We start from the raw sequence: 22,463 nt of genomic DNA on the forward strand, positions 1-22,463 counted from the left end.
AGCGGAAGCTGGTCCAGCCTTTATAGTTCTCCATACAAGTCCCAGATGTCCTCTTCTGTCTTTCAGAGGTCCAGTAGTGTTCTGAAGAGGCTGCCCAGGAGTGCCACATTTATGCCTGACACTAGACTGTGGGTGGGTATGCCTTCCATAACCAATAGGGCCAATGCTTTTAGGGATAATTGAGAACTGAGTTGCCTATCTATAAATGCCAATAAAAGCTGCTTTGGGGAAGAGGAAGCCTATGGCCACGCAGTAGTGGGTGCCTGAATCCAAGCCCTAACCTTGTATGCCTCCATTGAAATCAAACCCATGGGTCATTCATTACCTCTTAAAGCTCAATGAAAGAGGGATCTACAAAGGACAAGGTTTTAGCTGAGAGCAACTGGATAATGCCACCCAGTGATTACATGAATAAAACACTGCCATTTGAGGTTCAGTGGGCACGCTTTATTAGAACCATAATCCTATCTCGATTGACTGCTTATGTTGGTGGGATTCTGGACTTCTGGCATGCCCCTTTAAGCAGCAAGGAAGCAGTTAATCCCATAAACTAACACTACAATTTGTTTTGGCCTAAGGATAAAATGAAGAGCTCGGATACAGTGTTTAATGGTGTCTAATTTAGATCTTGATGGTTCTTTATTTATAGATCACAAAGGTATAACTGCGCAGCGGAAAATAACCCACCGTTTTTTTCTGTGTTTTACGATCTTAATCTTGCTTCATGACTTCTAGTAGTTTCAGTAGGCCTCGCTGTAAGGGTTTCTTCTGTTTTATGATGTTATTACAGCAGTGCACGCTCTAAAAAGTAATCTTGCTGGTCATTTGCAGAGCAGTTCACCGTTGGATCCTATAAGAAGCCATCCTGTGCATGGGAAAAAGACTATGATCCATTTATTTTACCTCTGTTAGAGGACAAACAGCCATGCTACATACTGTATAGACTCGACTCACAAAATGCCCAAGGATATGAGTGGATCTTCATTGCTTGGTCGCCAGATCACTCCCCTGTAAGTAATCTTCAGAACTGACTTCATTTCTTTTTATGTGAGTATTGTTGAACCATAGTAAAACATAGATTAATTGAGTGCCATTGATCATACCAAGCATCTTTTAGAGTTTCAAATTTTTCTAACAGAAAATAAAATGTTTAAACAACCGTTCAGTATTCAGTAGGAAATTAATTATTCAAGATGAGGTCTTTAAGCATCTGTTTCAGGGATGCAGTAGAGTAAGTGCATTGTAGTAACGTTCAGTAGCGGGTACTAGAGTTTTGAAGGGGTGTGTTACCAAATGATATGGCCTGAGAGGGACAAGTTCTCAACTGTTAATGATCTACTCATCAGTCAGTAGTGTGCTGTTAATACATAGGTGCTCAATTGCAGCAGCTCTTTGCTAGCCATTTACCAATACAATAACATTCAATCTTTTGTGTAGGGATATACATAGTGCTGGTATGCTCCCTTGCATCTCTGAGTGGGAATCTCCCCAGTGAGCTCTCCAACCATATTGAAATCGAAATTTGATCAAAGGACCATAGAAAAGATTCTGAGTGGGACCATGTGCGAAAACCTCAAGTTTGCTTCGAAGGAGAGAAAGAAGTCTTTGCCTATGGCATTTGTAACAGGAAACGTCCGGAACAACTCAGGAACAATGACTATGTTGGCAACGCAAGCGTAACCACGCGTGCATGAACAACGACTCACTTTTTCTCTGCCTTAACCACGCATGTGCTGAACAACGCATATGCATGGTTAAGGCAGAGAAAGGAAAAAAAAGAGAGTACGCGGTCAGGTAAGTGGGACAGGTCACGGGGGCGGGTAATTTTGTTTTTCAGGGGCGGGGTAGTTTTATTTTTGGGCGTGGGGGTCAGATGTTTTTAGGGCGGGTGCAGGGAATCAGGGAAGGCTTTAGGGCTCATGGTGTGTGGGGGTTATCGGGGTAGTTGTTTTAGGGGCGGAGGTAGGTGCGTCGGGTAGTTTGTTTTGTGGGGTGGGGGTCGGATAATTTAGTTTTTAGGGTGGGGTAGTTTGGTTTTTAGGGTTGGGGGTTCAGGGTAATTTTGTTTTTAGAGGTGGGGTGGGGCCGGGGTAGTTTTAGTTTTGTGGGTGGGGGGTCGGGGAAGGTGTTGGGGTACTTTTGTTTTTAGGGGCGAGGGTTGAAGGGTCAGGGTAGTACTGTTTTTAGGGTGGATGGGGGGGCTGGGGTAGATTTTTGTTTTTAGGGGTAGGGGTAATTTTCTTTGTAGGGGCGGGGTAGTTTAGTTTTTAGGGGCGAGGTGGGGAGACTGGGCTCAGGGTGGGTGAGGGGGTATTGAGGTAGTTTTGTTTTTAGGGGTGGAGGGTTGGGGTAGTTTTGATTTTAGGGCAGGTGGGGGGGCTATTGTTTTTAGGGTGGGTTGTGGGTCGGGGAAAGTTTTAGGGCTGAGGGTGGGTAGGGGTGATGGGTACTTTTGATTTTAGGGGCAGGGGTTGAAGGGTCAGGGTGGTACTGTTTTTAGTGCAGGTGGAGGGGTCGGGGTAGTTATGTTTTTTAGGGCAGGTGGGGGCGGTGGCATGCTAGAACCATGCATGCTGTTCCAACACATGCCTTTCCTAGGCATGCTTTTATAACGAAAAATCGTTGTAAAGGCATGCGTGGTAAAGGCATTCGTGGGAGCAACGTGGTTGTCATTCCGACCACGTTGTTCAGCCATGCGTAGTTGGCGCATTAGTTGTTCCATCATACAATCTTGTGGGAGCAACCTGGTCGTTGTTCCGACCGCATTGTTTAGGCATGCGTGGTTCGCTCATTAGTTGTTCTATCATACAATCAAGAGATGCCAAAATTAAATACGCATTTAGCACAACGTGTATTCAGTCATTCGCATATTGCCTAACTGAGACTTGAATAACAATGGGTGCTCATAAGAAAACACAAATTACAGCCAAATTCAGGATTTCAAAATCACTGTGTCTTCGGTGGTTGTGTAGACTTGAGGAAATGCCCTTGAGAAATCATGGGTGGGAGAGCACATTGCACAATGAAGCTTTCAAATTATTTTGGAAAACCTGCTAGGGCACAGGGTGGAGAGGTCACTGGCTTGATTTGAGTTGTTTCAATGTCACAAAATGAAACATATTTGTATGTGAGTTACGAATAATCTTTTTACCGTTGTCTGCCAGAATGTGTTTTTTTAACGGACAAATATTTCTGTTGTTGCTTTACCTCTGGGCAGTGATGGCATGCTAAAGCCACTCTTGTCGCATCTACGTCATTCCCTTACAAATCACGACATATGACTTTCAAGCACCAATTGGCATATATGATTCTTTTTCAGATGAATCCACAGTAAAAGTACACAAATCTCACAAAATGTTGAATTGTCAATCTGGGTTGCAGTGTGGCTTTAAACCACCCCTTTGTGGAATTTTAAAAACATAGCACCAGGGCTATCAAGCTACTATTACTATGCTGTATAAACATTGAGAACAAGAGAGAAGTCCCGAAAGTCAGTTATGGTGTAAAATCAGTGCTTAATTTGTGTTTGTTGTTTCCGGTGCGGAGCTCCGGAACTTATTTTTGAGGGCCGGTGCTTATTTTTCTGCCTGAAGTATTTACTGTGAGCAAAAGACACATCTGGGAAAGACGGAGGAAGAGAAAAACGAGAAAGAGTCACAATGGGAAAAAACAGAAAGCTACAAGAGTGATCTGAAGAGGCAGGGAGTGGCTGTAAATGGATTGAAGAGGCCGGAGATGGTTTCAGGATTACGCTTCCTCAATAGTCCCTGTTTGCACATTTAATTGCAGGAGCCACATGTTTAAGAGGAGGGCTTTGGGTACCGGTCCATTTTTATTTACAAATTAAGCACTGTGTAAAATAAAGCTAAATATTTTACATCAGTGTGAATCTACTGGGATGATGTCAGAACACTCTGTTACAAATTGAAGACATCAAACTCGTGTTGCGTCAATAATGACTTTATCAAGGTATATACATAAATCTCTGGTGTTGTGTGAGAAGGCTCAGAATCCTCACATAAGAAAGTGCTTAACAAAAAGTCAAACATGAATAATACCGAAAGTCAACCCTGTAAAGATGAAGAAAGTTGTGTAGAAGCCAATTACAAAGATTAGTTGTGTGAACTGTCTCCAATGTTATTGAATGTCCTGCATTGTAATCACTCCCTGTTACATTGGCATGTAATAGCAAACGGCTCCGTAGCACTGCAGGTCGTACTGCAGTGCTCTTATGTTAAACAAAATAATTTTGACATATTTAAGCCTTTATCTAACATTAGATAAGTCACCTATATATGGTTACCTTGAAACCCAAAGGCCCAGGTGCATTATATCCAATAGGGTAACAGGAGTGGTGGTAAAAGTGCATGAATGCACCCAAAATGCCTTACTGCGTAGGCCAATCACCAGTCTGTGGTAGTCCTCGAAGAAGATGGTAATTGAAGGGTCGTCCAACAAGGGACTGCACCATGATACGACCCTGCGAAGGGGAGATGGGATGCCCCCTAGCCCTCCTCTGGCGCCAATGGTACATCGGACATGAGCATCAAACTGTATAAATGGTTGAGCAGGTAAACAGGGGGGGTCTTTGAGCAGATTACAAAGTATCGTACTAAAGGTTTTGCAAGACACAGCCTGAGTGTCCTTCAATTCATTGAGGCCTAATCTATAGTAATGTCTTTTAAATAACATTTATGTACACATTTCATTGTCATAGCATTTTATCACACATTACAACTGTAATCTTTTGGGAAAGCTACCTTTCTTCCTACAAGGTCACACATAGTATTTTCAGAGTGGTTATTTATTTCCGGAAATAGGAATTGACCAGTAATTTCAAGTTTCCCATGAACCTCCCACACCGTGTGTAGTTAGTTCCCCTGAAGCTGGAGTTTTGGCTTCAAAGAATTTGAATTGCAGCCATAAAAAAAGGCACTCATTGAAAGCCAATGGGCCAGTAGAGAGAGAAAGGTAAAAAAGCACAGAGATTATTCACATCCTAAAGACAAGCAGGCTCTCCCAACGGAAAAGAATAATAATATTGTAGGCTTTTCCCTTCTCCAGCAACCATGTCACTTTGTATCCACGGAGGCACAATAAATGGAGTGGCCAGCTGGAATGGGATTTTGTTTGAATAAAATATGACCGGGCCAAGTGGGCTTACGGAGCCAGAAAACTGAGAAGATTGGAGACTGCCTTCCACCACTTTGACATAGTGCCTTCAAAAATAGTTTTGACCATGATGCAACTAAAGCGCTCAAAACTAGTGATGTGAGCAGCATGGAAAAGTCACAATTATAGGCTCTATAGGGATCGCCATCCACTATTGGGTTACTACTATGAAGTAGGCTTTCCACTCCATTCATATACGAATGCTACTGAACTTGAGGAAAACAGGAGAGATTGCAGAGGGCATTTTCCTATCCCATGAAGAACTGAGTAAGATACGGCTTCCTTCTGAATCTCCAGAGCTAAAGGTTAGAGGATTTCTCTAGTAGAGCTACTGCTGTGATTTTATCCTTCCCAGGGATAGGAGGAAGTACTTTGAACAAAGAGCAGAGTGATACCTTGGTGAAAGCCAGCAAGACCAGTTGCGGTTCGATTTTGGACTATGATTTCCTCAAGGGTGGTTGAGGAATCTGCCCTCCCACTGAAGCCACTGCGCTGGGTTCTAGGAACCATCCTGGAGCTGGGGTAGTCTGGAGGGACAAGGGGGAGGTGCAAGGGATCAGGGGGCAGGGAGCGGGGCGGTTACATTTGAAACCCTAAAAAAGACCCACCTCACATTTTTATTCAACAGTATTTTGAAACAATGGCACTCCTGCAAGTGAGTAAGTCAGAAGCCATTTTGTTAAAATGAAACTACTTTGAAACTTTTTTCAGTAAAGAACTTTGATTGGTATCAATGCTAAAATTGAATGAGCTGGTGCCTCTAGTGGCTGTTTTTGGAAGAACACAACCAATACATTGTTGTACTGGAATTCACACATCTAAAACTGCTTTAAGGGCTCAAAGTTTTACATTTGTTGATTGTATATATTGTATAAATCAGATTTACTTAAAGATTGTTATCAGTGAAGTTTTTTTATTTTTTAATCAATTAGTTTAAGAATTTTATTGAGTGCACTTCTCAATAGTAAAGTTGTGTTTGACGTGGCTTTTCATAGTCCACGTGCATTTTCTCTGACGGAAGCTCGCCATTTAGGCCACAGCTACCAGGTTAAACCTAAGATTCCTCACAGAAACGTGTTTTTACTATTTCATGACTAGATTGGGAGGTCTAGAACAGTTCAAGACTGAAGTTACTGTCTCCCTGGTGTTCAGTTTCGTTTTATACAGGAAGTAACTATGGCTCAGATTTGATAGGTTGGAATGAGCAGAAAAGCATTCTTTAGAAAAACTGTACGAGGTGTTGTGCATAACAAATCATCCAACAAGAAACAAATCTCCTCATCAAGTGGAATGGGAAGCATTTAATAAGCGAAATAAAAACTCGAATAGTCGTGTTGAAACTCAATTAAAAGTAATCAAAAATATATAAACATCCAGTATTTTATCTTTTTAGGAGAAGCTGGTATTGTCACTTAAATGTGGACTGATGGATTACCAGTTACTTTCTCAGTTGCTTGCTCAAACTTTGGAGAGGTACTTCCCTTAATAATTGTGCCTTGTGCCCATGCTGTATAGATCTCTCCTTAAGGGTGTAACGAGGTACAACCTTTTATGCATGTATATTGACATATTTGCAGTAGAACAGGCAGTTGATATGTCTGGATCAGGAATGAGTGTGACATTATTGATAGCAATAAAGGCACAATTTAGAATTCTTCAGCATAGTAGAAGCTAAAGAAGCTAGACAATGTTTTTCTTTAACGTTGGATACTTGCACGATTGAATTCAGTCTGGGATGAATGTACACACACGACTTACTTTCATGTTTATGGTGCTTACTACTGAAGATTCAGCTGATTTGTGCTGAGCATAATACGTATCTCTATTATCCAGCTCAGTCGTTCGCCAGGACATGAATTTGGCTGTTATTATCTTGGAGCTTCCAGCGTAGTAAATTGTTCTGCCCGTTCAGTGCCTGGGACTGAAACCAAACTAATCATAAAAGTAACAATTATTTTCTTTTTATGGGTGCCTTAGCCCCCTTTATTGAACAATATTTGTACAGCCCAGATATAACAGTGGTGGAAACACATTTGATATGAAAGTGTCAGTATGATCTAACTTGTGATGCCGTGGAAAGACGTCCTATCTGGAGAGGATAAGCTGAGACAGAGACACCTTTATCTGTTTTCCTCAGCTCCCTCTTTCATGCAAAACATCATACAAAAGGAGTCCGGATCGCTCACCACACATTCATTCCCCTGTACCCAGTTTGCAGTTGTGTAGCAACAAACAATTGCATTATTGGCCTGAACTATTCCAGCATTGGTGGCAGAGTCAAAGAAAATGTTGTTGAGTTCTATCTGATTGGGTTTGTTTCAAGAGACAAGTGTTCACAAAGAATTCCACCCTTGTGTTTTCACTACTGGCATCATCACCATTGTGCCCTTGGGTTATGGATGAGTTAGAGTGGGTTCACATTCCTCATTTCGTTTTAGCTTTTCTGCATGAGGTATCCATTTGGAAGAGTAGCTTAGATTTCTTTAATTTGTTTCAACACTGACTCATCCACTGTTAAAGTGCTAGAGCTGTGTATGTGCTTGTTAGTAGAAGTAACTGCCATATCAACATCCTGAGCTGCAACGGCCCGCTCTATAAAATCTCAGCCTTGATGCACCCATTAAGTCACACTCATGCTGGGAAGAACAGTTATGAAAGTGTAACCTGCTTATGAGCTTGCCTCTAGACCACACCTTTCCTTAGATTTTGTCTTCCTCCTGAAACATTACTTTGAACGTACTTTATTAGAACTAACTAACTTCCTCTCCAGGCTCAGAACTTTAGGTCTCTCTAAAATATGCCAGGTTTAAGGGGAAAACAAATCGTATATCCCCAAACCAATTGAGGGGCTGTTGATATGAAAGTTTAATCTGATAAGCATGATCCCACATAATCCCAAAGGGTCTCCGTCTGAGTCGCCCTGTCTGCTTTATTGAGTCCTGCTCACAAATCTTTCTCAGAATCCTATTTTGTCATCAAGAGATCAGACGTATGTTGGTGGACTTATCTCCAGGCTTCCCGGAGTAAACCTGAGAGGTCGTATTTGTTCTGGTTGTGACTTGAGAGACCTGGGTCACTGGTCACTTTCCCATACATGCATTTTCTCTTCTATAACCTAAGCATCGGATGACCAGACATGGGAGGAAGGGTTTGACCCTGAAGATGCCAGTCCTAATTGAATGGAATCTTTTTTTAAGTTTGCATGGCTTTATGCCGGTGAGCTAAAAGCCTTGTCAAAACCTTTACCATTGTGCAAGGGAGCGTGGAAAGGGGCTCTTAGCTGGGAGGGAGAGTCCATGGTAGGATGGCTTCTGTGGCGCCCTGACAGGCAGCCTAGAAAGAAAGAGTTGACAACAGGGTGAAGGCAGATCACAAAGAAAGAAAGATTACAAAAAACGAAGAGGAAATCTGGAGGAAGATAAGAGGTGGAGGAATAAAGAAAGGGATTCTCGCTGAGCAGGACAGGAACATGCAGAAATGGGGCATGCATCTTTGGGAGGAAGGTGCAAGCAAAGGAATACAAGGAGACGGCAACAGAACGCCATAAGAAAGGAGCCCATAGTAGCGAGGAGTCAAAAGCAAGCTGCCAGAAACGAGGATTGGGAGAGCCCTCAGTCATCTCCAAATGACGGCAAACCTCCTAACATCATTGGGCTTCACTATCAACTAGCCAAAGTCACACCTCACTCCTTACAGATGCTCCCTTTCATGTGAGCCATTCAGGATACAGTAAGGTTTTGTGCCTTTCCTCCAGAATGGAGAATCCAGGGCATTCAGGTGATTATTCCAATGTTTCACCATCTGTTTTGGATCTCATTGCGGATGACTCTGAGGCTGCTGGGATTGTTGGCCTCCTGCATCATATTAGTAATGATTGCTAAGTAGCACATGCGGGCTCTGCAGTGGAACCTGAAATCCCAGTAGGCAGGGAAATCTGTTTGATTGTATCCAGATTTTGGAGGAGATTGCAAAAGATCTGCCATGCTGCCACTCTGGACTGCGATTAGATAAGTGGCAGGCCCCTTACCTTACCCTACCCAAAGCTGTTAGTGGTCACAGATGTATCACTGCTGGGTTGGGGACGCCATCTGGGCAAAGTGGGGATCAGAGTCCTTTAGTCTTCTGTGGAGATTTGGCTACACATCAACTTGATCTTTCCACCACTGCCAAGAACGTACAATGCCAACACTTCAGCGCTCTGAAGTTTCTAAAGCAGGTCTTACTCGTAGACACCTTCCTTCTAGAATGGAGGTTATGATTCCAGTATACCTTCTTCCACTGCCTCTCCTGCACCATGTGCTGAAGAAGATAAATTGCGACTCCGGTTCATTCTGATGACACCATATTGGGCCAGAGAAGTGTGAATCCCAGAATTCCTAGGCATGAGCATCTGTCCTCCGATAAAGCTGCTGCTTCGGGAGGATTGTCTGTTGCAGCAGCAGGGCATGGAGTTGCACTTGTATTGCACATTTTGCATCGCTATACTTGTAGATTGCGCAGTGACAGTTAACCTCTTTTGACCTGCAAACTAAGATCGTTGATGTACTTTTAGTGGTGAGGCGTCCTTCCACTCAATCAGTGTATGCCAGCTGTTGCAGCAAATTTGTAGATTGGAGCTGCGCCTTACAAACTGAACCTTTGCATGCAAACTTGTCTGAAGTTTTACTGTTTGTTTTGCCCCTAGGCCAGCAAAGACTTGCCTTTGGCACTGTTAAGGACTACTTATCTGCTCTTTCAGCTGTCTTGTGGTTGCCAATTCATTATTCGTTATTCGAAAAACCCGTTGTGATGATGTTTTTGAAAGGGTTGCAACATTCGGTTGTGGGACATGAACTTAGTCCTCACATTTTTTAAATGCACCCCTTTTGAACCATTGCACAGTTGTCTCGTGAGACTCCTTATGCTAACAGTCTTTCTCATTGCCATAACATTGGTTTGAAGTGTGAGTGAACTTCAGCCTCTATGTAAATCTACCTTGAATCACCTTCTTCCCTGATAAGTTGGTTTTGAGGACCAGAGCTTCATTTCTACAGAAAGTGGTTACTCCTTTTCACTTCGGCCAGGCTATCATAATTTTGACAGTCTTTGCTCCGACTCACCCCTCTAAGATGGAAGAGAGACTCCATTGATAGAAGAGCATTGAATCTCTATATTGGTCGTACCAAGGACTACTGAATGGACGATTAGCTGTTTCTAGGGTTGGTTCAAAGAAGTACAAACACAGGCCATCTCCCAATGTATGGTTCTCTGCATAAAGATCTGCTGTTCATTGGCAAAAAAAGCAACCACTGAAAGGCTTTTGGGCTCATTCTACCAGGGCCAAAACTGCTGTCACTGCATTAGCAAGCGGCGGGCCTGCCCTCGACATCTGTCATGCAGTCATGTGGGCTTTGGTGTACACGTTCATGAAACACTACTGCCTTAACAGTCAAGTCTGTTGAAAGGGGCATTTTGGTATGAGACAGTTCACAGACCCACCAGCTGTGAGGTACTGCTGTGGCACCTATTCATAAGGCGAGGAATATGTGCTTAGAAGTATCCATCAGAAGAACAAGGTACTTGCCTTCGATAATGATTTTTGTGGTGGTTACTCCACCTAACCGCAGATTTCTCACTAACCCTCCCACCTCCACTGTAAAATATTTTATTAGTTGAGGGGGTAAGTACCAACCTTAAGTAATAATAACAGTCCTTTTCAGAGCGAACCCTCAAAGTCACTAAATTAACCTGAGCTGAAACCCATGGAGCTATGGCACAGAGCATACAGGCATATTGTAAGACAATGTGTAAATATTTATGCAGTTACCAAATGGTAATATAGTTGAAATGAACAACATTAAACATTCCACAGCGACTTAGAAAAATTTAATTTAATAAACAAAATGGCACAACAATCCAACAAGAGGAACCAGAGATATGATGTTTTAAAATTTCTAATTGGAAATAGTACCAAGAAGCACAAAGCACCAATGATAGTCAATGGTTACGGTAGAACAGGACCTATGTGCAATTTAACGCTGGTTTTGATGGAGGGTGGGTCGGATACACTGACCAGGTATATACTAGTCAAAGGTTTTACCTTCTGACTTTAGTTGTTTAAGTCTTAATTCACCACAGGTCTACACTTTCAAAGCCCCCTTGGGCCTCAGGGGAGGCACCTATATGCTCACAGGGTGGCAGGCAGAGGTCAACAAGTGAATCCTGTCCACGTCCAGTTGCCACTGATCTGCAGCTGCAGGAAAGGTCTCTTGTAGCTTGTTGTATCTGCGTAGCTTTGACATTAGGTCAGACGTATGACCCTTGGAGTCTAAGGGCCTGATTTAGATATTGGCGGATGAGTTACTCCTCAACAGTGAATGTATCTAATTCCCATAGGATATAATATAACCTTAGAGTCGCCGTAGCAGGCTATAACGGCCATAAAAGGCATCAAAGAGCTCTAGGGGTTTAAGTTCCCCTCGGGCTCCGTGAGGCCTTTGTAAACATAGCTGTAGCTGTGAACAAAGGACATTGGAATGTTGACACTCCAGGATTTTACCAGGCAGTAAAAGCCCAGGGCACTCCATTGTCTCCAATGACGCCCCCAACATTCCAGTGTTCTAATGGGATTTAGATATTGGTCGATGGGATATCCGTCACCGTTGAGACAGAGTAACTCGTCCTCCAATTAATCGGGCCCTAAGTCTTTGCCCTAGAGACAAGAGGGATAGCAGGTCCAGTCTTCAGGGCCATTCTCATATCAAAAACAGCAAGTCCAGCCTTCCTTTGTTCTTCCACTAGTCCTGGAGATGCCACATCAATGTCTGGAATTAGCTAGTAGGTGGGAATGATCCCTAGGGACCACCTAACCAGGGGTAACGTATTCAAGCGATAGCCCTACACATCTTTAAGATTACCAAAGGCTTCACTAAACTTGAGCTTCGAGGTCTGTTGTGGGTTTGGGGAGTGTACTACTGTAATCATAGTGTCCACCTACTACATCTGACACAAAAATCCAATGTGAGGCAGTCAATGTACCCAACAACTTCAGAGACAGAAGTCTGGTAGAATAGTGCTAAGTTTACAGCATCCAGACTGTAGATACACACAGATTGATTTGGTATCCTGTCTTCCGCCTTTGAAGTGCACCCCAAATGTTAAACACGCTTTGACACTGTAACGTCAAAACGAGGCCTGCTTTGATTCGGGCCTGTCTGGCGGGGGCGAAAGAAGGGCCCACTGTCACCAGTGCCTATTCAGGGCAGTCTATTGGAGGTGTCTCCAACCAGTCAATCACGAGTTACCAGTAGCTCCCATGCCCCTTCAGAGTAGCTCACAGCCTGGAGATCATTTTTAAATAAGCACAGTCACATTTTCCTTTTAAAGTTAAGGGAGGGCTGTGTTTATTTTACATTATTATCACCAGACTGCATATAGCAGGGCCTGATAAGGAGCAGTGCTGGATTCAGATTTATGATCCAGGGCACAGAGGTGAAGAATTGAAGCACTAAGGTATTTAACTCTTAAATAAAAGTCCTTGTCAACTCAATATTGGAAGTAATAACAAAATTATGTTTCTCAATGCTTCTAAATTGGAGAAAATTAAACGTTATCTTCTAATCAAGAAAACTTTTTCATTTTAATTTTCTTAAATTATTTTTCAAAGTGTTGCCTTTAGAAACAGCATGTCTCTTGCTCCCAACGGCCAGTAGAGCACTGTACACTATTTATAACTGGAAAATACAATCATTTATTTTTAAATGGGAGAAATTTAAAGTGGAGAAAAATGTTCCACATTATGAACATGTTTGCACTTCAAATTTCTCCCATTTAAAAACATGGTTGTTATTGTTGTGCTACACTTGTAACGGTGCCACAAATGGCGAAAGGTATGCCCTGTGCCACAAGTACATATGGCACTGGTTCTCAGTTACCCATACACATATATCCCATTCATGCACATGTTCATACAACCCCAAATACCATGCTCTTCACTGACACACATGGCAACCCTGTCATAGTGCCCAGTCAAAGTATTTTGTTCAAACCATAGTACTTTGCTCTATGAACACCAAACTTAGTCAAGGAAGTTTGGTGTGGGGGTGGTCGGTGATAATGCACAAGTTGTTTAGCCTTCGGTAGCTCACAATGACTTTAACTGATCAGAAGTAGCTCACCACAGAAAAGGTTGGAGACCCCTGGTCTGTTGATTTTTCCCTGGGAGACACTTCACACCCATTCACACATATTCAAATGGCAATTGCTAGTTGACAGCAGTTCGAGAGCAAAATGCACGATTTCTCTTTCAAGAACTTCAGGCAGGGCAAAGGTAACTTTCTTCTAAACGTCATCTTTCCAAAATTTTACAAATCTGATTTTACCAGTATATTGGGCTTGTAATAAATATTTCAGAAACTGCAAAAATTAAATCTATAGCTGTTTCTCAGCCAGAGATAAAATGTCTTAAACTTAAATATTTTATGGTAATGCTTTCCTATGGAACACCATATATCACTGTAAGGACACGTATAGCATTAAACTTTTACCTGACTTATTAATATTTAAAAGGACAGTTTAGGCCTGTCAAAAGAGGTTATAAATTACATTTGGAATTTTAAAACTGCACAACCGGACTACAATGGTAGATAGACCTGGAGGCATGCATTACAGTCCCACTGTAGTGGATGACACAATGAGTACTGCAGTTCACTAGTAGCATTTAATGTGCAAACTCTGGGTACACTTCATATCATATGCTAAGGACCTGTAGGCAAATGTAATAAAACAATAAGGTTTATACCAATTTTACCATGGTGAAAGGAGGAGCACAAGCACTTTGTGCCTAGCAAGGGTAAAGCGCACAGAGGCATGTAGCCAACATAAAAAGGGTTCATCAAAAAAAGACAAAACAATCCACAGTGACCCTGCAGAAAGGACAAATTTCCAACATCCCCATTCTTTGAACTGGGCTCGTTTCCATCAGAAAAAATCCCAATCTAGAGATCTGCATACTGGTTGTGCCAGTTTGCTGATGGGGTCTGCATCTGAGTGGTTGGAAGGCCTAGGAAGCAACTGATGTTAGTGCACCTGGTGGAGCTTAGATGTGGTTCCACTTGTCACTTTCTGAGCATAACAGTGTTGGTGGCATGTAGGGGAACTGCTTTAAAAGTTTCTAGATCCAGTCTGGCACCTGGGGATTACTTAAAGATGAGCAATCCGTGGTTAGATAGAGTATCCACGAGAAAAAGTGTTACTGGAGATAAGTAACTGGTTTGTGTCTTTTGTGCATAACCGCACAGTATGTCAAATTTTCAGACGTTTCTTAATGACATTGTGCTCTTTAACCATACACTCCTGCATAAAATTGAAAGCACTCTGGCTTGTTTTAATCAGTGGCATGAAATGCAGGTTCAATTAACCTATGTTTTAACAGTGCATTTCTGTTTTAGATTTATGAATAATCTCAGACTGTTTTGTTGTTTAGGTCCGCCAGAAAATGCTCTATGCAGCAACCAGAGCAACTGTGAAGAAAGAATTTGGAGGTGGCCATATAAAACATGAAGTGTTTGGGACCGTGAAGGTATGGTTACTTTGCAAACGTTTCCTTGCACATTCTGGGTTTTATTACAAAAAAGGCAAACTGTAACTGTGTTTGTATGTTTATGGCAAGAAAAGTGAATCAAATGCATTAGTGTATGTGTATTGTTCATAATGACAACATATATATTTAATGTTACAATTCCTTTTGAGTATGTGTATTTATTCATGAGGTTTAGCCTTCTCTGTACCCTAAATACTGTGGTAGGGTTAATAGGTCAAGGTTAATGTGCCTGATGACAGGTGACTAATTCTTCTCTAGTACTGTTTGGAAAAGGATCATGTGAGATAATTTCTCAGCTTCAACAATTTAAACAGCTCACGTTTTGTTAAAAATGTATCTTACAGCTATGTATATCTGAGCCCAAAGAATTAAACAGGTTATTTTTCCCTTGATAAGAAGTTCACATTCACAGGTTAACCTCAAAAAGACAAACCGTTCATCTTAAAGAAAAGGCCTCGCCATAGAAAACTTTGCATCACATTGACAGATCATATAAAATAGTCTATAAACTGTAAAATGACCCCATCAGTGTTAACAGGTTGAGGAGAGAAAGGTCATATCATCCTGAACAGCAGTGTTTGGCATTCATGATCACTGTTGGAAGCAATTCTAGGGTTTCAGTGGCGTTGAAAGTGACAAACTGTGGTAAAAGTATCCTCTTCAGCATATGGTATGTTCAGGATCCACTCTTTGAAGGGAAATAGATATTTTCATCTTCCCTTCTTAGATTGGGAATTGCATTGTAATTCATAGACACAGAGACTGCTTATGAATTGAAATATCTCTTCACAAAAATGGTTTTTGCCACTTTTAAGAAACATTTTAGTATATTTTTAAATACAATTGGAATTAAAATAACACAAAATGCAAATGTTCTGCTCCTGTTGTATTTTAATTTGGTCTTTCTTTCATTTTTCAACTTTTTTTAAATAGAAAAAAACAATTCTACTGAAGCCTTGTATTAAAAAAGCCACCCCATTATCGCTGTTTCTCATCCATGGTTATGATATCAAATGTGTTTGCTGGGTGACCTCTTTGAGGAGAGGAAGACCACCTAGTCTCACATCAGCCTAGAAGCTGTCATCCGCGTTTTAGTCTAAAGGGAAGTACTGCTTCAGAGAGAAGAGCAGAATGGATAAAGGAGCCATGATCCACAAAGCCTTGAGGCTTTTCCAAACCAGCAAGACCAGATCAATTGCATAAGAAAAAACTTTAGAGGACCAATTCTATGTTCCCCTTTGGCTGTTTTTTCCTGCTTCACCGAGATGAATTGCATCAAGTCTCCAAAAGTACAGTACCTATCAAGTGCTACATCCTGACCACAGTGGTACAAATGCAGATGGCCATCATTTTATAAACTATTTTAATTCTCAAATGCTCTTGGTTTCTCATTACATTGGTCCCATGCCTTCTAGATCTAACAAAGGTTAGGATTCTTAACACCAGCATCCGCAAAAGCAAAGAAGCCAATTTAGGTCAAAGGCCCTGATGGATCTGAGAAGTTATCCAACCCAGCACTATAATCATATCTCTGCAGTTTACAAAAAGTATTAATCCTTCTTATGCTGTACTATCTCTCCTGACAGAGAAAGCAGACCCTTGAATACAGCATGCAGACAAGTGTGTGGCACTTCCATCACTTATTTTAGAGCAGCAAATGCTAAATCCTCATGCGGCAAGTGTGGTTGATTGCTTGCAAATCCCTCAAAATTCACAAACTGCATTACTTGCTTGAGGGTTCATCACACAAGACTGAGGGGCTCATTATGGCTTTGGTGGGTGGCAGAGGCTGCCTGTCAAAGTCCCGTGTCGGGATGACCGACTATGCGGCCATCCCTCTGCGGGCCCTATTACAAGTTCTCGCTGGGCCGGTGGGCGGAAACAGCGTTTCCACCTGCTGGCCCACTGGGAAACTTACCACAACATTGACGCCTACTTGTAATCGAGCCTGCGGCATTGTTGCGGTGCGTCGGGTGCAGAAGCACCCGTGGTGCCTTTCACTGCCTGTAATTGGGGCAGTGAAAAGCGGGACAGAGATATCTGTGGTGGCCCCTGCACTGCATATGCACTGCCCATGCCAAGTGCATGGGCAGTGCAGGGGCCATATGGGGCCTGACACCCCCTTTCTGCCAGCCTTTCCATGGCGCTCCGACCGCCATGCAAAGACTGGCGGAAAGGGGACTCGTAAAGATTAAGACCACCAGCACCACCAGGCTGTCGACCAGCAGCAACCTGGCGGTACCAGCGGTCAGACCACAGCGGCTCTGCCACTTTCATAATATGGAGACTGGACCGCTGCTTTCGCAGCAATCTGACCGCCATAACGAGTCTGGCGGTCCCAGGACTGCCAGACTGGCAATGAGGACACAGTCTGTTTGTATTTCAATCTGTGCCCACTTGAGTGACTCATCTGTTGAATCAGCATTGTAATTGCCACAGAGAAAACATACCCCTCCCCTCTACACCTCCACCGCACCATTGATCTGAGCTGGCAGTTCGTAGTTTGAATTCTTTAAAAACTATAATTAACAAATAAACTAATGTGACTGATATTTACTCAGCCCTACTGACTGGACTTTTACAGATGGCTCTGCTCTGTGACTGACGATTTTTCAGTCCTTCAGGGGTAATGTGGCATTTGTCACTGTTCCATACCTGCCTGTGTTTTAAAGATAGTCCTCAGCTAGGGAGATGCCACATGTCATGTGTGACATCTTGGATCATGCCTTTTAGCCAGCAGGCCTTTACTATTATAGGTGTGGCTCTAAAGTCACACTTTATGAATCGCTATTGACTAAAATGTCAGGACTGACTGCAAGGTCATATTTGAAATGAGGCTTCTTAGTGGTTTTGTCACTCACTGTTCCCAGCCCTTACAACCTTTCAGATTTGGGATAGGGAGAGTCAGTCTAACATGCAGTACTGTTCAAATTATACTCTCCTTATCTATTAAGCCCTTAGGTTTTCATACTGAACCCCCTGGATTTTCAAAAATGTGGTAGCTTGAGCCATATAATTTCGAACTCCTCGTCTATGGAAAATAAACCTGACTTTCCAGTCAATCATTAAAAAGCCTTTTTAACATCTATTTGTTCAGTCCCTCGTTTATTATGTCACCTCCATTATGAAGACATTGATTAAGTCATCCTTGATGCTTTATTACTGGTAACAAGAGCTTTGAGTGATTGCCAGAAACCTGTACTGAAGGAACTGTGCTGAATTCCATTGGAACCTAGGCTCCTGTTCAAAGCCTTATGCATTACTCACAGGGCCATCCTCGTAGGTACGCCAGAGTACCTTGCTACAAATTGCAAACCTTTCATAATTGCAGGTTCTGGAATATTAAGGGCCTTATCCGTAGTATTCTCACATTGCAAAGGGCTTCTAAAGCTCTGAATTCAGCTTCAAATTTATGTGACACCTTTTTGTTTTTCTAAAAATGGTATACATACCCATCAGTTTGCTTCTTTCGGGATCTGTTGTAAAAACCTCAAAATCAAAAGAGAGGTGCGTTTGTGCCTTATAAGAGTTTGGGGAAATAATACTCCTGTCTGTGTGCACCTTTTCAGAAGGCTCACGTTTACAACTACAGAAGTTGAAATAACCTCTTCCATCCTATCCACCCAAGTTCAAGGGCCTGCCGTTCTAAACTTGTAGAAATTCCCCAGATTTCCTACCCATTCTTGCACTGAAAAGCTAACAATCCTAGGATCCATTTCCAGTCAGTACAGTCTCTTTGTCAGTAATGGCAACAATTACCTTACCTTTAGTTTTCTGGGCACCTAAAGACACTGGGCTAATTTTATGTGAATGTTTCCTAGTTGAAGCCATTTACTCCCAATCAAAGTATGTATAGTCTTCTTATTTTGACTTATTTAATGATTTGTAAGTACAACAGGGAATCCAAGCTGTGTGGCACTGGTTTTGGTGTACACTGAATTAGAATATCAGGCACAAACACCAGTTTATCTCTATTTTCAGCTGGTTAGTCACCAGTTACAGCTCCATGGTAAAGCATGACTGGGAGTTGCTCCTATTTCTGCAAATTGGCAGACCCCAGGTATGTTTTCCCCTTAAATATAATTGACTTTCACCATGAACAAAAGTGCTAATGCAGTATCAGTGCATTATAAGATGCTCCCTAAGTGTGACAACATTTTAAGTCGTTGGGAACTAATCCAAGAATAGTCATATCGATAATGAATAGTGTTTTAAATTTGAGCTAGACAGGTTTCTCATCAGTCAGGCTCTATGAACCTAATACTTGCCTCAAGTATCAGTCTGCTACTTGCCTTTGGCTCTGTTGAAGCCTTCTGATGTGTGTTTGTGGTACTCTAATAGGACTTTGACTAATAGCCCTTTCAATAATGGCCCTCAGCCCAGCCACAGTGTGGCTGGTGACTTTTCAAAGTGGTGGGGCTTAAAAGTTTGAGAAGAGTTCACATTAGCGAGCGTGGAAAGTGATCATGACTGACATAAGAAGGTTTCAGGGGTGTTGCCCTACTAGGAAAATTTGAGAAACAGAGGTACAAATTATATGATGCATTTTAAAGATAATTTTGGTAGAAAACAATAAGGACATTCTTCAAAGTCCTTAAGCAATCACAAATGCATTTTGCCTTGTTTGAGGTGTGATGAAGTCGACATACTTGGAATTAAGGGTAGCAGGGAGATGGTGAATACTTTGTACCATTATGAGTACACAGTCAAGAGGAATCACACACTCCCACTGGTACCCTTTAAAATATTTCTAAATGCCTGGCCTCATCACACCCTTATCACAGGATTTGCTTGAGAACGGCAATGCAAGAAAACCTCCACCCTCTGAGCCCAGGAAGACCCATTCAGTATGCAGATGAGTGAAGGTGTGATTGAGTATCCTGTGTTTGTGGTTGTCTGGGTGAAATGCACAAGGGAGCTGTGAACCACCCCAGCCCAGATGTGAATTGGAGACAGACTGTAAGGCACAGATGGATTTTATGTGCAGAGAAATTCTCATTTTCTTAAAAGTGTAATTTCTAAAATAGTAATACAAAATCCAACCTCATGAATAAGCAGGATTTTCTGTTTCCATTCTGGCCATTCTAAATATGACCTGGTTACACCTTTCTTATCAGAATCTACCACTCAAACAGTATATAAGGGTAGCCCGAATGCTATCCTATGATAGCTTCCTATGAAAGGAGATGGCCTCATGGTAGTGGAAAATGAATTTAGGAGTTTCCACTACCAGGACATATAGAACACACATGAACAGGTCCTGCCTTTTACCTACATAGCACCCTGCCCCTATGGGTTATCTAGCGCCTACCTTAGGGGTGGTTCATATGTAGAAAAAGGGTAGTTTAGGGCTTGGCAAGTACTTTTAAATGCAAAGTCGAAGTGGCAGTGAAACTGCACACACAGGCCTTGCAACGGCAGGCCTGAGAAATTTTTAAGGGGCTACTTATGCGGGTGGCACAACCAGTGCAGCAGGCCCACTAATAGCATTCAATTTACAGGCCCTGGGCACATGTAGTGCACTTTACTAGCGACTTGCAAGTAAATCAGATATGCCAATTGGGTACGAACCAATGTTACCATTTTTGGAGGGAGAGAGCATATGCACTTTAGCACTGGTTAGCAGTGGTAAAGTGCGCAGAGTCCTAAAACCAGAAAAAACAGTGTCAGAAAAGTGGAGGGAGGCAGGCAAAAAGTTGGGGGATTACCATCCTAAGGCTGTCAGGTCTAATACTCCTTTTTTCTTCATTATCACATGTGAAAGCGCTTCTGATACATGTCTTCAGGATGCGTGCTCTACAAAACAGTCTAGTCTATAATAAGAATCTAGGCCACAAACAGGCGGCACTTGACAATTGACTTGCCACTTAGTGCACCAGTGCCATTGTCATTATGGTGGGGGCTGGAAAAGTATGAACGTTTTTAAATTTATGGTTAAAACCAATCACTTTAAATAAACGCCAGTTAATTGTGTAATCTAAACTGATGTACTTAGGAGACACGCTTCTCTGTGGAAGAAGTAAACAATTTGGAATTCTAAAGAATTCTTATCATGTTTAAAAGTAACATTTCACATTTTTTGGTTGAAAGAACACAGATCCATGAAACTGGTTAGGGCTTTCTTGAGAAGGTATGTTTCTACAGGAAGACCAACATGACACATAATTTCTGGAGAAAACAATGCGTCAGGAACCTTACTATGCGCACACAGTAATTTCACTCTTATCTGCCTAATGGATGCATTCAGCGCAGCATCCAAAGTGGCAAAGCCCGGAACCATCTCCGGTCGTATTGGTCAAGGTTACAAGTCGAGTAAGCACTTCTTTCCAAATGAACCACTGGGGGGTCTTAAGAGCCACATTTCTACCAAAAAAAAAAAAAAAAAGAAAAAGCCACATTTCTACTTTGTAAGACGCCCACCAACAGGTGTCTTAGCTTATAACACACAACAGTCTTTCTGAGCCTTACAAAACACGAAATAACACCGGGTGCTCACTCGTAGGGCAGCTGATTTTATCTGCCAGTTGTCACATGACCCTAGCCTGGCAGCAATCCGCAATGCTGTGATTGCTGTAGGTACTTTGAGCAGGTGCCGATGTTGTCCTAAGTAATAAACAGCCAACGCGTGGACTACAGCACACCTGCTGCGTTCTGATTATCCCTGAAATAGGAGCTGCACAGCCCTACTCTTCCACAGCTTCCATATCCAACTAGGAAGCCTGACTAGTAGTGCTGAGGCGAAGTGAGGGTTTCAGTTGTCACCCAGGCCACTGCGTCATATTGACTGTCTCTGCTCCGTACCCTTTGTCCTTTATTTGAAAAGCGCTCTGCTGAAACCACCTGGGCCACAACATAGGAGCGCCATTTAAAATCTAACCATTGCCGCTTTGTGCGGCCACTCCCATCAGGCTGACATCACTGTCCTCGTTTGTGCCTCGAGGGCGAGCAATAGTCCTTGCCCAGCCAGCTCATTCGCAAGAGACTCCGACATCACCCCTGCCTCCAAAAGAATACAAAATAAAAAAATAATTTGTAATCAGCACGAAGCAGTGAGCACTTCATTTGAAGCTACTCCATGGTGTACATTCTGTCCCTTTTATCTCCTCCCCGATGCTAGTCGGTCAACACCCCCTCACCCATTAACGCCAGATGCCAGTGCCCAGCCATAAGACTTTGAAAGTGACCCTTGAAAAAATTGATGCTGTATCATGATCTGCTTCTTACAGTATCACACATTTGAGATAGATCATGCTTTTGGGAAATTTGCAGATTTGCATTTGCATGTTTTATGTGTTTCATTGCTCTGCTTGTTTGTCCTGTTTAAAAAGTATATCTTCTATTTCACTGCACAATCTAATCAGTCATCTCTGTTTTCTATGCTACTTATTGACTGTGCGCATTTCTTTTTGTAGCAACAACATTCTGAAAATCCCTTGGTTTCGCTATTCACATCCTCCACTCTCAATTAGTTGTTTGCTCTTTAATGCAAATGAACCCTGTGATTAGTCTTACGTAATGGGATATTTGCTGATTAAACAAGTTAGTTTAATTATTATGTCAATAGATTTGTGTTAATGTGCTTTGATTTTTTTGTGTACACAATTAGAGTTATCAAATTACTTCGTTTGATTCGTATGCCCTATAGTGTTTTTAGATTTTATTCTAGGTGTGGAGGCCCATAGGGTTCGTCCTGACTATAACATTCAGAGCA

General features: G+C 42.2%; 1 protein-coding gene across 1 annotated transcript in view; it reads left to right on the forward strand.

Annotated features, from left to right (window-relative positions):
* Window positions 1–22,463, forward strand: part of TWF1 (twinfilin actin binding protein 1) — a 173,444-nt gene that overhangs the window by 45,774 nt on the left and 105,207 nt on the right. The window contains exons 3-4 of the mRNA XM_069228826.1: window positions 832–1,010; window positions 14,636–14,731. Of these exons, the coding sequence (XP_069084927.1) occupies window positions 832–1,010; window positions 14,636–14,731 (275 nt within the window). The remainder of the gene's footprint in view (window positions 1–831; window positions 1,011–14,635; window positions 14,732–22,463) is intronic.

The sequence above is a fragment of the Pleurodeles waltl genome, chromosome 4_1 (genome assembly GCF_031143425.1).
Source record: "Pleurodeles waltl isolate 20211129_DDA chromosome 4_1, aPleWal1.hap1.20221129, whole genome shotgun sequence".
NCBI classification, from domain to species: domain Eukaryota; kingdom Metazoa; phylum Chordata; class Amphibia; order Caudata; family Salamandridae; genus Pleurodeles; species Pleurodeles waltl.